The sequence below is a fragment of the Palaemon carinicauda genome, chromosome 1 (genome assembly GCF_036898095.1).
Source record: "Palaemon carinicauda isolate YSFRI2023 chromosome 1, ASM3689809v2, whole genome shotgun sequence".
In the NCBI taxonomy this organism is placed as follows: domain Eukaryota; kingdom Metazoa; phylum Arthropoda; class Malacostraca; order Decapoda; family Palaemonidae; genus Palaemon; species Palaemon carinicauda.
The window spans coordinates 98,423,814-98,439,900 of NC_090725.1; the positions used below are offsets into that span (position 1 = coordinate 98,423,814).

General features: G+C 41.4%; 1 protein-coding gene across 1 annotated transcript in view; it reads right to left on the bottom strand.

Annotated features, from left to right (window-relative positions):
- Positions 1 to 16,087, bottom strand: part of LOC137650048 (kelch domain-containing protein 4) — a 160,481-nt gene that overhangs the window by 9,769 nt on the left and 134,625 nt on the right. Inside the window, exons 9-10 of the mRNA XM_068383081.1 lie at positions 6,136 to 6,210; positions 2,046 to 2,244 (exon numbers count right to left, since the gene is read on the bottom strand). Coding sequence (XP_068239182.1) covers positions 2,046 to 2,244; positions 6,136 to 6,210 — 274 coding nt within the window. The remainder of the gene's footprint in view (positions 1 to 2,045; positions 2,245 to 6,135; positions 6,211 to 16,087) is intronic.

Genomic DNA, 16,087 nt, shown 5'->3' on the forward strand with positions numbered 1-16,087 from the left:
ATGCCCTTGGTCAGTCTTCCTCTCCGGCGATTTTGGATGGCTCTTTTGAGTTTCGTCAACGTCTCGCAATACCTCTCCGAATTTATTGTGGTCCCTTTAGGCATAAACTCGGTAAGCAAGACGCCTTTTCGGTCCCAAAACACCGTTGCCATCACTTTTCCTGCGGACAGGGTCTGCTTAAACTTCTTCGGCACAGGTGATCCGGTATGGCGCCATTGTTTCGACTGTTCTTTTGTTTCTGGAGTGACGTAGTGACACCACGTTTCATCTCCCGTAATAATGGAGTCCAAGAATTCTTCGGTATTCTCGGCGCATTCTCGAAGAAACCCCTCGGCACACTTGACGCGATTGTCTTTGTGGGTTTCTGAAAGCATGTGCGGGACCCACCGCGCACACACCTTGTGATAACCAAGTTTTCCAGTCAAAATGTTGTCGATGGTTTTTTCACAAACCTCAGGAACCTGGTCAGCCAGCTCCCGAAGCGTTACTCTCCGATCCTCGAGGAGAATGCGCTCAATCTTCGCCACGACTTCGTCGGACACCGATGGCCTCCCGCTCCTTTGCTCGTCGTGGACGTCTGTGCGTCCTTCGGAGAACTCCCTGCACCACTTGCGGACGTGTTGGACGCTGATGCAAGCTTTGCCATAAACTTCTTCCAACTGTCTATGAATTTCAATAGGTTTAAGCTTCTGCGTGTTTAAAAATCGAATCACTGAACGGATTTCACACCTGGCGGTGACAGCGATTGCAGGCTCCATCGCGGATGGCTGTTAGGACGGCACTGAGCGTCGCAGCGATCGCTCCCGGTAGTGGGAATGGAGTGGGTGGAGCAACAATCAAGGCGGTGTTGCCAGATTTCACCTAGCATCTCGCATGGCGAGAGTACAGCGTTGGGAACCTTATTTTTTACTTGCCCCTCGCATGTGGTTTAGCCTAGAAAACAAGCTTGCTGCTACTCTCTTTGCATCAATTCCATCCCTTGAATGTAGATCTGGGGTTGCTGAATCCCTTAATAGAGATCCAGCTAAAATTAGTGCATGGTGCAAATTATGGGGTATGAAATTGAATCCTACCAAAACTCAAAAGTATGATTGTAAGTAGGTCAAGGACAGTGGCTCCTCAACATCCAGATCTTAGTATTGATAATGTTTCTTTAACTTTGTATGACTCTTTTAAAATTTTAGGTGTGATTCTCGACAGAAAAATTACTTTTGAGAAACACATTAGGTCTGTGTCTTCTTCAATTGCACAAAAAATTGGCTTATTGAGAAAGTCTTTCAAGAATTTTGGTGATCAATCTATTCTGAAGAAGTTTTAATTTTTTCATTCTACCTTGTTTTGAGTTTTGTTCTCCTGTCTGGTCTTCAACTGCTGATTCTCATCTTAATTTGTTGGACAGAAACTTACTGTCTATTAAATTTCTTATTCTTGATCTAGATATTAATCTTTCGCACCGTCGTTCAATTAGTTCATTATGCATGTTGCATAAGATTTTTCATAATTCTGACCATCCTTTATATTCAGATCTTCCGGTACAATTCCATCCTGTCTGTAATACTAGGCAGGCAGTTTCTAATAGCCAGGCCTTCTCCATCACGAGGCTCAATACTTCACAGTATTCTAGAAGTTTTATTCCAGCTGTGACTAAGTTGTGGAATGATCTTAATCGGGTAGTTGAATCAGTAGAACTTCAAAAGGTCAAAGTTGGAGCAAATGTTTTTATGTTGAACAGGTTGACATAAGTTTTTTTTATAGTTTATATATGATATATCTGTTTTGACATTATTAATGTTTTTAGAATGATTTACTGTTAATTTGTTCTCCTCATTTATTTATTCCTTATTTCCTTTCATCATTGGGCTATTTTTCCCTGTTGGAGCCCTTGGGTTTATAGCATCTCGCTTTTCCAAATAGGGTTGTAGCCTAGCTAGTGATAATAATAATAGTAATAACACCACTACGATCTTGGAAATAAAGTAAATAAACAGTCTAACAGATGATTTACTGTATTTCAATAACAAAAATCTAAAAGCAATTACACTTACCTAAAGAATAGAAGTCATTTAAAGTAAGCTGCTTATCTCCATCTTCATATATTCCACCATACAAGTATAGTATTCCCTTTTTGGTGACCATTCCAGCATTTATTCTTGGTGGTGGAAGAAAAACCTCTGTATTTCCAGATCCTAAAATCGTACTCTTATTTCCAGATTCCAATACTGATGAAGAGGGGCCAACAGTCACCTGTTACAAGGAAGATAACTTTAATAAAAAATAAAAAGTTCTTGGAAGAATTATTTGCTAGAGCCCCAAATCAGTTTCTATAGAAGACAGACATTAAATTCAAGTTATTCAGGTTGGCTAACTAAACATAAATTACCTTGGCAATGGGTGAAAGAATGGGTAGTTCGGTAAAAATTCTTTCTTTGGCTGATTCTGTGGTAAACCAAATCTTAAAATTATTCTCAATTTTTTCATTTGTTTGGAAAGAACAGTATCAGATGATATGCAAGAGACTACATGTTTGATAACTAATTTTGTCATGAAGCCTACAGGTCAATCTCAGAGGTGAAGATGCACTCTCTACTTACATCTCCTATTTTTGAGCCTTTGTTTGATTTGGGTATTGTTGTAGAGTAGTTATCTAATAGAGCAAAGTTTAAAGATTTAAGTTTTAAGGTATATCATACACAGACCATCCTTGCCTCCTAATCTAGCTAATCTGGTTACAGTTCATTTTCCCTTTGTCTACACATACACCGAATAGTCTGGCCTATTCTTCACAGATTCTCCTGTCCTTATACACCTGACAAAACTGAGATTACCAAACAATTCTTCTTCACCCAAGGGGTTAAGTACTGCACTGTAATTGTTCAGAGGTCACTTTCCTCTTGGTAAGGGTAGAAAATACTCTTTAGCTATGGTAAGCTGCTGCTCTAGGAGGATACTCCAAAATAAAACCATTGTTCTCTAGTCTTGGATAATGCCATAGCCTCTGTAACATGGTCTTCCACTGTCTTGGGTTAGTTCTCTTGCTTAAAGGTACACTCAGGCACACTATTCTATCTTATTTTTCTTCCTCTTGTTTTGTTAAAGTGTTTATAGTTTATATAAGAAACATTCATTTTATTTTTATTTATCTAATTATTCTTATTTTTCCTCATTTCCTTTCCTCACTGGGCTATTTTCCCTGTTGGAGCCTCTGGGCTTATAGCATCCTGCTTTTCCAGCTAGGGTTGTAGCTTAGCAAGTAATAATAATAATAATAAAACCTTCGTCACAAACGCATTCCCCTATGAATAGTAAAGATAGTGTTAGGGGTAGTGATAAGCCCTCTGGGTTTCATGGCAGCTGAAATCATGGTAAACATTGTTACAATTATGAAGTCATTGAGTCTTTCACAGGAAACCCCAGTGCAGCTATTGTATTCTTATCCTTCTACAGAGAGCCTTCTTTCAGATTCATGGGTTTTCTTGGTAGTATGGGGCTGCGGGGCCATAAAAACAATTAGAATAGCATAAAAACAATCTGGCGCCAATGTATCCCTGTGTTTTGTAAGAGGCGACTAAAAGGGACGGCACGAGGGGGCTGGGAATCCCCTCTTCTGTATTATAATCCTGTGAGACATCAAAGAGGTGGAGCTGGGGGGAGAGTGACTGCTCCCTGCACTCTAGTTTTGGGGTGTTTGAATGTGCGTGGATGTAGTACGATAGAGTAAAAGATGTGAGATTGGAAGTATGTTTAGGGATAGAAGGATGGATATATTGGCTGTGTGAGAGACAAAGATAAATGGGAAGGGTGAAGTGATGTTTGGTGAAATGTCTGGTAGAGTGTCTGGGATTGAAAGGGGAAGAGCAAAAGAAGGTGTGGCTTTATTGCTGAGTGAATGGATGATAGGTAAAGTAGTGGAACGGAAGGAGATATCATCTAGGTTAATGTGGGTAAGGGTTAGGTTGGGTAGGGAATGTTGGGCTTTTGTCAGTGCGTATGGGCCAGGTTGTGAGAAAAGTGAAGAAGAGCGGAATGAGTTCTGGAATGAATTAACTAGGTGTGTAGAAGGACTGGGTAGAAGGAATTATGTAGTTGTCATGGGTGACTTAAATGCTAGAGTGGGCGCTGGAGAGGTAGAAGGTGTCATTGGGAAGTATGGCGTACCAGGTGAAAATGAGAGTGGTGAGAGACTGGTAGATATGTGTGTTGAGCAAGAAATGGTGATAAGCACTAGCTCTTTCAAAAAAAAAGATAAAAACAAGTATACATGGGTAAGAGTGGCAATGGAAGAGTGGTAGAAAGGGCGTTAATGGATTATGTGTTGATAACTAAAAGAATGTTTGGAAGATTGAAAGACGTGCACGTGTAAAGGGGTATGGCTAACGGTATGTCTGATCATTTTTTAGTGGAAGGAAAATTAGTTGTAGCAAAAGAGTGGGGGAATAGAGTAGGTGGATGTAAAAGGGAGCTAGTGACGGTTGAAGAGCTAATAAAATTAGGGGTAAAAAGTAAATATCAAGAAAGGTTGAAAATGGCATATAACGAAGTGAAAGTGAGAGAAACTGGTATTTTAGAGGAGGAGTGGGTTAGTAAAAGAAAATTTTGTTGGGATTGCAAGTGATGTGTGTGGCAAGGAGTTTGTTAGAGGCACCATGAGGAATGGCAGTGAATGGTGGAATGAAGGAGTGAAGGTAAAAGTGGAAGAGAAAAAGAGGGCTTTTGAAAAATGGCTGCAGAGTAATAGTGTAGAGAAGTATGAAAGATAGAGAAAAAAATGTGGAAGTAAAGAGCAAGGAAAGTGAGGCAAAGAGGGCAGCTGACCTGAGGTGGGGTCAGGGATTGGGTCATTCATATAAAGAAAATAAGAAGAAGTTTTGGAAAGAAGTGAATAGAGTAAGGAAAGCGGGTTCAAGAATTGAAGAGACAGTGAAAGATGGAAATGGAAGGTTGTTAAAAGGAGAGGAGGCATGGAAATGGTGGGTGGAATATTTTGAAAGTTTACTGAATGTTGAGGATAATAGGGAGGCAGATATAATTGCTGTTGCAGGTGTTGTGGTGCCGGTGATGAGAGATGAGAATGAGAGAGAGATTACAATGGAGGAAGTGAGGAGAGCACTAGATGAAACGAGAGTAGGAAAAGCATCAGGCAAAGATGGTGTGAGAGCTGAGATGTTGAAGGAAGGGGGTGTGACTGTACTTGAATGGTTGGTGAGATTGTTTAATATGTGTTTTGTGTTGTCAATGGTACCAGTAGATTGGGTTTGTGCGTGTATTGTACCACTATATAAGGGTAAGGGAGATGTGCATGAGTGTTGTAATTCAAGGGGTATTAGTTATTTGAGTGTAGTTAGAAAAGTGTATGGTAGAGTACTGATTAATAGGATTAAGGATAAAACAGATAATGCAATCTTAGAAGTACAGGGTGGTTTTAGAAGAGGTAGGGGTTGTATAAATCAGATTTTTACAGTAAGGCAGATATGCGAGAAATATTTAGCAAAAGGTAAGGAGGTGTATGTTGCGTTTATGGATCTGGAGAAAGCGTATGATAGAGTTGTTAGGGAAGCAATGTGGAATGTGATGAGGATATATGGAGTTAGTGGAAGGTTGTTGCAAGTAGTGAAAAGCTTCTACAAAGGTAGTACAGCATGTGTTAGGTTAGGAAATGAAGTGAGCGATTGGTTTCCGGTGAGAGTGGGGCTGAGACAGGGATGTGTGATGTCGCCGTGGTTGTTTAACTTGTATGTTGATGGAGTGGTGAGAGAGGTGAATGCTCGAGTGCTTGGACGAGGATTGAAACTGGTAGACGAGAATGACCATGAATGGGAGGTAAATCAGTTGTTGTTTACGGATGATAGATACTGTACTAGTTGCAGACGCGGAAGAAAAGCTTGTCCGATTAGTGACAGAATTTAAAAGGGTGTATGAGAGAAGGAAGTTGAGAGTTAATGTGGGTAAGAGTAAGGTTATGAGATGTATGAGAAGAGAAGGTGGTGCGAGGTTGAATGTCTGTACACGGAGAATGTTATATTTCTCCATAAACAGTTTATAACATGATCCTTCAGTAAGAGATATTAAAATAATACAACAGTGTTTACTTACTAAACAAGAAAAAGGTACAGTAATGAAAAGCAAATGCCAACTCACCGTAAACACTCCATCATCACTGACTACTTTTTCACAGTCATCAACTTTCATGCTCTCCAATTTCTCTTCCATTTCCTGAAAAAAAAATAATTTTCTGTAGTATTATTCACTAAATTACTAAACATAGCAATATAATAAAAAATTAAGTTCAAATTAATACAAACATATGATTAGCATAATAATAATTACAAATAAAATTTTTATTGTAGTAATCATTACCTTAGCAACTTTCCTAATTGCAATTTGATGTAACTTATGTAACACAGACATATAGACATATCATTTATATCATAAAAATGTACTCGATGTCTATATGGATAACTCAAAAATACATTTTTTTGAGTTATGACGTTGTCGCAAGCGAGCGATATCATCTCCTACTGGGATTTCCAGTGTTGGACCTCAACCCATGGAAGCACCTGAGGGGTTACTATGCCTAGGCAGCCTCACCCCCCTCATCATGGTCCTCACAATTTGAAGTTGACAGTGATCTTGTTATACAAAAACCAGGGGAGGAGGGAGGGCCATTAAGTGACCTAACAGTTGGTATCAAAATACTGTACACCAATAAATTTCATTATCAAAATTCAGTATATTTCGATAAATCTTACCTTTAGGTAAAAATTCTGACTACCATATTAATAGTGTGGTGGGCAAGTGGTAATCATTTTACAAAGTTAAAGTTGATTTAAATCCTTAACTATTCTCATTTTCATTATATTTACATTAAACATTTAAACATGGATTTTTATTATAAAATGAAATTTTATTGCATACTTACCGAACAATTATACAGCTGTAGGTTCCCTATGAATGGCAGACAATAAATTCAAAACTACCGCGGTGGCGCCGCCATCACTGATGTAGATGATGTCATCTCCCTCCACTTGAGGGAGCTACAGGTACAACTGTCCAGGTAACATCAATTCGTTCTGCCCAGCTATCCACCAGTGGGGAGGAGGGAGGGCTTTGATTAATAATTGTTCGGTAAGTATGCAATAAAATTTCATTTTATAATAAAAATCCATTTTTATTGCTGTCTTACCGAACAATTATACAGCTGATTACCCATTGCAAGGATGGGGGGCTGTGGATGTAAGTTTAACTTCAACAATCGCATACGATTCTTGAAAATAAAGTGTACCCAAAAGCACTGTTAGTGCCTGTTGTACCTTACCTTGTAAGAGAGCTACTGCAGGAGAATACTGCCTCTGGTCGGTGCTCATCTTACTTAGTAGAAGGCTTGGAATATAACCAATGGGTGCCTCTACATGGAGTGGAAGATCCTCGTAGTCATGGTGTTCACCGCTGACCCAACGAAGATACAAGAAAATATCGCCCTTGCCCTGGGCTAAGACCAGAAATAACCAACACGAAAAAACCTTTACCCACCAAAACTAACACTAAAATGATTGGTGAGTACTCCAGGTACATTGTACCTTTCACTCGCCAACCTTGGTATAAGGCGAAACATAGGCTAACAAAGGGAGCAACCCCCTATGTCATTCCTCCCAACACCATGCCAGCTACCGAAAGTGGACCGAGAAACTTACAATTTTCAAACACTGTTTCGATTTCTTTCAAATAATGCGTAGCAAACATATATTTAGACCTCCAAAACGTACTTTGCAGGATAGCGGATAGAAACAAGTTGTGTCGAAAAGCGAGAGGTCGCTACCGCTCGAACTTCGTGCACTTTCACTCTCAGTAAAGGAAACACTGCGTCGTTAGTTTGAGAATGTACTTCTACAATTAACTCTCTCAGAAAACTATGTTCTGCGGAGGTAATATCTTAATGCCCGCACAGGACATAAGAGTCGTTCTCCTTCTTCCTGGCCTATCAAGTCTGTCAGGTTTTTGAGAACAATTTTTCGTGGCCACGCATTAGAAAAGTTGCGCGAATAATGTATGTGCGACAAATCGCAACATTATTGCCGAAAGAAATTTGATCGTTGACTAACTGTAATATTTTCTTGAATGAGAGCGAACATGTTCTCAAACAAAATATACAGTTATAGAGGCGATCATTTTACCTTTGGTTTACCCCTCCTCTTTATGTGAGGGGCTAGCCAATGTTCATTACACAGAAACGGATGTCTGGTTACCTGTGGGCGGAGTTTGAAACGTTCGTAAACGTAATGAAAGTTGCCCACACTTTTGCTATCGTTCTTTAAACATCAGCTAACAACGTTCCTTCGGGACTAATTGTTCAAAACAATAACCCTGTAAGGATAGAATAAAAGATCTCGGAAGCCTATCGTGTAAAAGGCAAATCGTTATACCCAGGGTACAATGACAGGGGAGGCTGCCTCCATCAAACGGTAGAACCGAGTTTAAGACAATAACCTCGCGGTTTTGTCTTGGCTAGAGCGCATGCTCCAGGACGGCCTACGGCCTTCATGAAGTTTAAACAACACCCATTGAAGTTCTGTAAAAATTCTCAGGAACGAGTCTCCCGAAAAGGGTGAAGACTCGTATGTGGGAGTTTGCTTCGAGAATGCCAGACATAATTACCATCGACCGCTTACCCGAAGGGGTTGCCATCGAACGCTTTCTCGCTAGTGAGAAAAACTACCGTCTAAATCAGGCAAGGCCTGCCAGGGAAATGAACTGGAATGTAAAGAATTTTTTATTCTTCGCTCATTTCCGTCTGCTAACCAAACCACTCGAAGTGGGAAGGTGGAGGAAAGATGACGGTGGTTCGTTCGAAAACGATAGGATAGGTGATGGCGAAACCAGACTAGCTGATATAGCAATCAACTGGGAGTGTAGAGTGACGTAACAAGTCACACCTTTGGAAGACCCATCCCGTAGAGGGGGGGAGGTTGACCATAGAGTTTTCAGAAACTTCTGGATAGCGGAAACCGAGAGATTCGGATGAGAACCTAGGGGTTCAGAATCTATTTATGAATACCTTTCTCACGACCTTAAGGAATGTCGTGCCGAGAACCCGCATGAACTCTGTCGCTAATTCCTGACGGAATTTCCAGGAATCGTGTTACATGACCAGGACCCAAAGGAACTGTGTCATAGTTACCTGTAGAGATTCGTAAGCCCTTAGGTAGCAGGCATCCCTCTGTCATCAGAGTAAAATTCTTGATGACTATGGGCGCACGCGAACAATTCACGGGACGAGAGTTCGAAAACTCTGTCATAAGAGTAAAACTCTTGTGCACTCATGAACACTTCGCGCAACGAGAGTTCAAAAAACTCTGTCATGAGAATTGTTCGCGCACTTCAACTGATTGCGTGCGCCTAGTTGTTAGTGCGCACCAAGTTGGTCGTGCACGCCAATATGGTCCCGCGCACCACATATCCATTCTAACGGCAGTACTTGTAGAAGGCGACTTAGTCCATCCGCCAACGGCGTTCATTTTCCCTTGAACAAATCGAGCGGTGCTGTCGAGAGGCCGAAGCAAAGAGCTCGAAACTGGTAGGACTTGCCCATGAACACAAACCAAAGGTATTTTCTGGAGTCCTGGTGAATTAGAATGTCGAAGTATGCGTCCTGCATATCCAAGGATACCATCCAGTCCCCTTGACGAAGGGATTCCAACACTGAACGAGTCGTTTTCATATTGAATTTGGTCTTCTGGACGAACAAATTCAGAGCGCTTGCATCCCGTACGGACCTCCAGTCCCCCGATGACTTGGGGACTACGAACAGACGGTTGTAAAACTTCTGGGATGGTCTGTCGCTTCTCTCCTCTATGACAGCCTTCTACACGAGAATCTCTATTCCTCGGGTTAAGGCTACAAACTTCTCCGAGCCTGAAGAGCAGGCAGGTAATGTGATGGGAACATTGCATAGAGGCGGAGTGTCCTTGAAAGGAATGGAGTAACCGAACCGGAGAATTTGGGTCACCTAGGGCTCTGCCAAGGTAGACCATAATATATTAGAGAAAAAATTGAGAAAGCATAATATTGTGGGAAAGATAGGAAAATGGGTAAAAGAATTCCTGCAAAACAGAAAACAGATAGTGGTTGCAAATGACGAGAAATTGGATGAAGCTCAGGTAATATCTGTCGTGCCACAAGGTACGGTATTAGCTGCACTGCTGTTTGTTATTATGATCTCAGACATAGACTGTGATGTTGAAAACTCTGTAGTGAGAAGTTTCGCCAATGTCACAAGAATAAGTCGAGAAATTACTTGTAATGAAGATAGGAACTCACTACAAAGAGATCTAAACAAAATATATGAATGGGCGGAGATAAATAGGATGGTATTTAAGTCCGATAAATTCGAATCAATGAATTATGGAAGAGAAGGAATGGTATATGCATACAAGGGACCTAATAACAAGACAATCACAAACAAGGAAGCAATTAAAGACCTTGGTGTAATGTTAAATAGGAATATGTTATGCAACGACCAAATAGCAACACTGTTGGCTAAATGTAAAGCAAAAATGAGAAAGTTATTCAGACACTTTAAAACAAGAAAAGCTGAACACATGATTATGCTTTACAAAACTTATGTACGTAGTACACTCGAGTACTGCAATGAGATATGGTACCCACACTACCAAAAGGATATTGCACAAATAGAGAGTGTACAAAGGTCCTATACTGATAGAATAGAAGAAGTTAAGGACCTTGACTACTGGGAAAGACTGCAAATTTTAAAACTATACAGTCTGGAAAGGAGAAGAGAACGCTACATGATAATACAAGCATGGAAGCAAATAGAAGGAATTACTGAAAACATCATGGAGCTAAAAATATCAGAAAGAACAAGCCAAGGTAGATTAATAGTGCCAAAAAATATACCAGGAAAACTAAGGAAGGCGCACAGGACATTAATCCACTACGCACCAGCATCGATAATGCAGCGACTATTTAATGTGCTGCCACCTCATCTAAGAAACATATCAGGAGTGAGCGTAGATGTGTTTAAGAATAAGCTCGATAAATACCTAAGATGCATCCCAGACTGGAAGATGCAAAATACACCGGAAGATGCATTAGCAACTCTCTGGTGGATATACGAGGTGCCTCACACTGAGGGACCTGGGGGAACCAAAATAAAAAATAAGGCAATAAGGCAATAAGAATCCATTCCTCCCAAAAAAGGCTCAATCTGCCCCCTATCGGAGCATGAAGGATTGAAAAATCACTTGGATGATTTCGTGTCGGGTTTGGTCTAGGACTTGGTTGGGTGTCATAAATTCGATCGAGGCCTGACGAACAGTCTAGACCTATCCCCCTCGAAAGGGTTTCTTCTGCAAGGGTGATTCCGAGGCGGTAGTCGTCACAGTCAAGGGTTTAACCCGCTTAGAAGACTGGGCAAGCAAGTCATTAGTAGACTTCTTTTCCAGTGTGGACAGAATCTTGGCCACTATTACTTCGGGAAACAGATGATCCTTGTCGAGAGGAGAAAACAAAAGTGCGGACTTCTGAGGCGAAGCCGACTCCTTTCGAAACAAAAGAACATCAGAGCTGTCTTTTCTTGAGAGTCTCGAATGCAAAGAGAGGGGCCAGCTCATCGCAACCATCCCGAACTGATTTGTCGGCACATGACAAAACCCCAAGCCAGTCCGATGCCAGGTCTTCCTGAAGAGTCGGGCAATCCTCTATTTTCGTAGCGAGGGCTCCGATCGTCGAGTCCAAGAAACTAATTTTTAAAATCTTGAAAATATTCTTTACCAAATGGTCCAACTCGGGCGATGTAAAGAATATTTTAGCTGCTGCAAACGCGGACCTTCTAGTTGCATCCACCAAGCCAGAGAAGTCCCCCAGGGAGGAGGCAGAAACTCCTATAGAGGGGGCTTCTCCGGTTAGGTAGAACCTATACCTCTTCTTAATAAGCTTCGACAGAGGATAGGCGAAAGTTGCTTTCCCGGGTTCTCTCTTGACCTTCAACCAATCTTCTATATCACGAAGAGAATGTTTAGCAGCCTTGGAAGAACGAGCTTTGGGAGAAGAGGATCGAAATTCTTCCTTCTCATCAGGAAGATGGAAGCAGCTGGGAGCAGCTGCTACGAAGTAATCCGGGTACATGTCGAGAAGGTAGCGTAAAAGTTTTGAATAACACGAGAGAGGAATAGAGTCCGCTCTAAGTCCTCCTCGTCATCAGAAGAGATAGGTGACAGAGACGGTTCTTGATTCGACTCATTATTCTTCGTACATTGTTTGTTTTCTTTCATCTAGCTCATCAGCTCTTGCAACTGTTGACGCAACGGAATTAAATTCTCGTCTTCTTGAGTTGAAGTCGAAGCAACTGGGGTCGTGGATTTCGACACGATCTCCACTGGAGGTCTCGCGCCAGTCAAATTATCTGTCGCATGCAAAGTTGAAGGAAAAGTTTCGACAGCTTGATGAGTCGAAGATCTCAACGAACTCAGAATCGGTCGCTCCACAACCGAGTCGAAGGCAACTGTCGCCGTCGTAAGAATACGAGGCGAAGTCCATGTAGCTACGCTACACGACGGATGAAAGATATCTACCTCTCTGTACCTCTTCACAGGGGGCGGAGGTAGCATCTCTTCAGTCGAACATCTCTTCAACGTACGTGAGACTGAAGAATCACGCCATTTAGGACGTCTAACCGGCGACGAATCACTCGACTCTGTCGATAATTGATTACCTAACAACACACCTTTCCAATGGTGTTTAGTCAAATCCTGCTGTCGCACCACAGGATCGAAGGAAGAAGCGACTGTCTGTGGGCAAACACCGATAGTCTCCCTTGGACCTCCGGTATGTCTTCTCCCTGAGGCGGGGGAGCGGGACAGTGACCTTAGTCTAGGAGAACTATCGGGACAAACAGCTAACCCCTCAGATTGCACTGCACTGACACTTTTCACTTTACTAGAAGTCTTTCCTATAAAAGACTTTACAGATAAACCTAACTGCATCACCGTATTAGCTAATACATCAAATTTCTTTTCAAATTTAGACTCGAGGCTGGTAATGGTGTCAGGACAAACTCCATGGGAAGTTGGCAAAGGAGTTACAGGAGCAGGAGGACTCAAGATCGGAGACATAATAAGAGGAGAAGGAGAAGGATTAGGAGCAGGAGCTTCGATATAAGAAGCCGAAGAAGCTAAACTAGTCTTACTTTCAGCTCTGAGAGCCGCCTTCCTCTTCCTATCCTTAATTATCTTCCCCGAGTGAGAAACAAAAACTTTCCACTATAGTTCACTCCAATCCTTGCATTCATCACAAGTAGATTCTTTAGAGCACTCACAAACCCTATACTTAATGCACTTAGTGTGCGAATCATAAATTAATTTAACTAACCTAGTTTTGCACACTCCGGCGCAAAACCTAACTACTGAAGGACTAGAGTCCGACATGATGGTAAGACCACAAAATTGCAGAAAAGAAATTCAGCTTCAATCCTACAAACACAGAGTTGAATACTTCACCGATATTGGAAAGATAATACTTCCCAACAAATGAAGAAAAAAGTCTGCACCGACCACCGATGTTCACCAGAAGCCGGCAGAGAACGAATTGATGTTACCTGGACAGTTGTACCTGTAGCTCCCTCGAGTGGAGGGAGATGACGTCACCTACATCAGCGATGGCGGCGCCACCACGGTAGTTTTGAATCGATTTTCTGGCATTTGTAGGGAACCTACAGCTGTATAATTGCTTGGTAAGACACTGCATTAAAAATATAAACTAATAATGAAAGGAATGTTTCCAGACGCCATTATGCTACCTTAAAGTTTTCAAAACTAAGGCAAAAGCCTTAGATTAAACATTATCTTAAAGCTTCCTTACCTCTTTCCCAACCTTTGATCTTATACAGCATGATATGAAACTCCTACTTCCAAATTAAAAACGAAGTTGATTAAAAGCATTTACTTTAGCGCGAAAAGGGATATAAAGATTCAAACTACCTACTCAATTTTCTGCCTCCTAATCTAGATGTCTAAAAAGAGCAATTAAAAATGCAGAACGGCAAGGGTTTAGCAGCAGAATTATCTAAATTAATTAAAACATTTGAGGCTCTATGAGAAGAACTCAACTCTGTAACACTCAGTAAACATTCAGAACCCTTTCGGAAGGAACACTATGTAATTATGACTAATAAACCTTGCAGAGCAGCTTAATAACAACAAGAACACAAAATGTAGGCAAAAATGTTATTTTTATTAATAAAATAAATTTTTGAATATACTTACCCGGTGATTATATAAGCTGCAACTCTGTTGCTCGACAGAAAACTCTACGTTCAAAATACGCCAGCGATCGCTATGCAGGTAGGGGGTGTACATCAACAGCGCCATCTGTCTAGCAGGTACTCAGTACTCAATGTAAACACAGAACCAATTTTCTCCTCGGTCCACTGGGTCTCTATTGGGGAGGAAGGGAGGGTCCTTTAATATATAATCACCGGGTAAGTATATTCAAAAATTTATTTTATTAATAAAAATAACATTTTTCAATATTAAACTTAGCCGGTGATTATATAAGCTGATTCACACCCAGGGGGGTGGGTAGAGACCAGCATTACTTGTTTACATTATTATGAGCTAAGTATTTTGTATTTCATTTTAGCAGTTATTCAAAATAACAAACATAAACTAAATAAGTACCTGGTAAGGAAGTCGACTTGAACAATTACTCTGCCTTTTTAAGTACGTCTTCCTTACGGAGCCTCGCGATCCTCTTAGGATGCTGAGCGACCCCTAGGATCTGAAGTATCAAGGGTTGCAACCCATACAACAGGACCTCATCAAAACCTCTAATCTAGGCGCTTCTCAAGAAATGACTTTGACCACCCGCCAAATCAAGTAGGATGCGAAAGGCTTCTTAGCCTTCCGGACAACCCAAAAACAATAATAAAACATTTCAAGAGAAAGATTAAAAAGGTTATGGAATTAGGGAATTGTAGTGGTTGAGCCCTCACCCACTACTGCACTCGTTGCTACGAATGGTCCCAGAGTGTAGCAGTTCTCGTAAAGAGACTGGACATTCTTAAGATAAAAAGACGCGAACACTGACTTGCTTTTCCAATAGGTTGCGTCGATTATACTTTGCAGAGATCTATTTTGTTTAAAAGCCACGGAACTTGCGACAGCTCTAACTTCGTGTGTCCTTACCTTCAGCAAAGCTTGGTCTTCCTCATTCAGAAGGGAATGAGCTTCTCGTATTAACAGTCTGATAAAATAGGATAAAGCATTCTTTGACATAGGCAAAGATGGTTTCTTAACTGAACACCATAAAGCTTCAAACGGGCCTTGTAAAGGTTTTTAAAAAGAACTTAAGAGCTCTTACAGGACATAAGACTCTTTCTAGTTCATTTCCAACCATACGATAAGTTTGGAATATCGAACGATATTGGCCAAGGCCGAGAAGGCAGCTCGTGTTTGGCTAGAAAACTAAGTTGTAGAACATGTAGCCGTTTCGGATGAGAATCCGATGTTCTTGCTGAAGGCATGAATCTCACTGACTCTTTTAGCTGTGGCTAAGCATACCAGGAAAAGAGTCTTTAAGGTGAGATCTTTCAGGGAGGCTGATTGTAGCGGTTCGAACCTGTCTGACATAAGGAATCTTAGTACCACGTCTAAATTCCAACCAGGTGTAACCAAACGACGCTCCTTCGTGGTCTCAAAAGACTTAAGGAGGTCCTGTAGATCTTTATTGTTGGAAAGATCTAAGCCTCTGTGACGGAAGATTGATGCCAACATGCTTCTGTAACCCTTGAAAGTGGGAGCTGAAAGAGATCGTTCTTTCCTCAGATATAAGAGGAAGTCAGCTATTTGAGTTACAGAGGTACTGGTCGAGGATACGGATACTGACTTGCACCAGTTTCGGAAGATTTCCCACTTCGATTGGTAGACTCTAAGGGTGGATGTTCTCCTTGCTCTAGCAATCGCTCTGGTTGCCTCCTTCGAAAAGCCTCTAGCTCTCGCGAGTCTTTCGATAGTCTGAAGGCAGTCAGACGAAGAGCGTGGAGGCCTTGGTGTACCTTCTTTACGCGTGGCTGACGCAG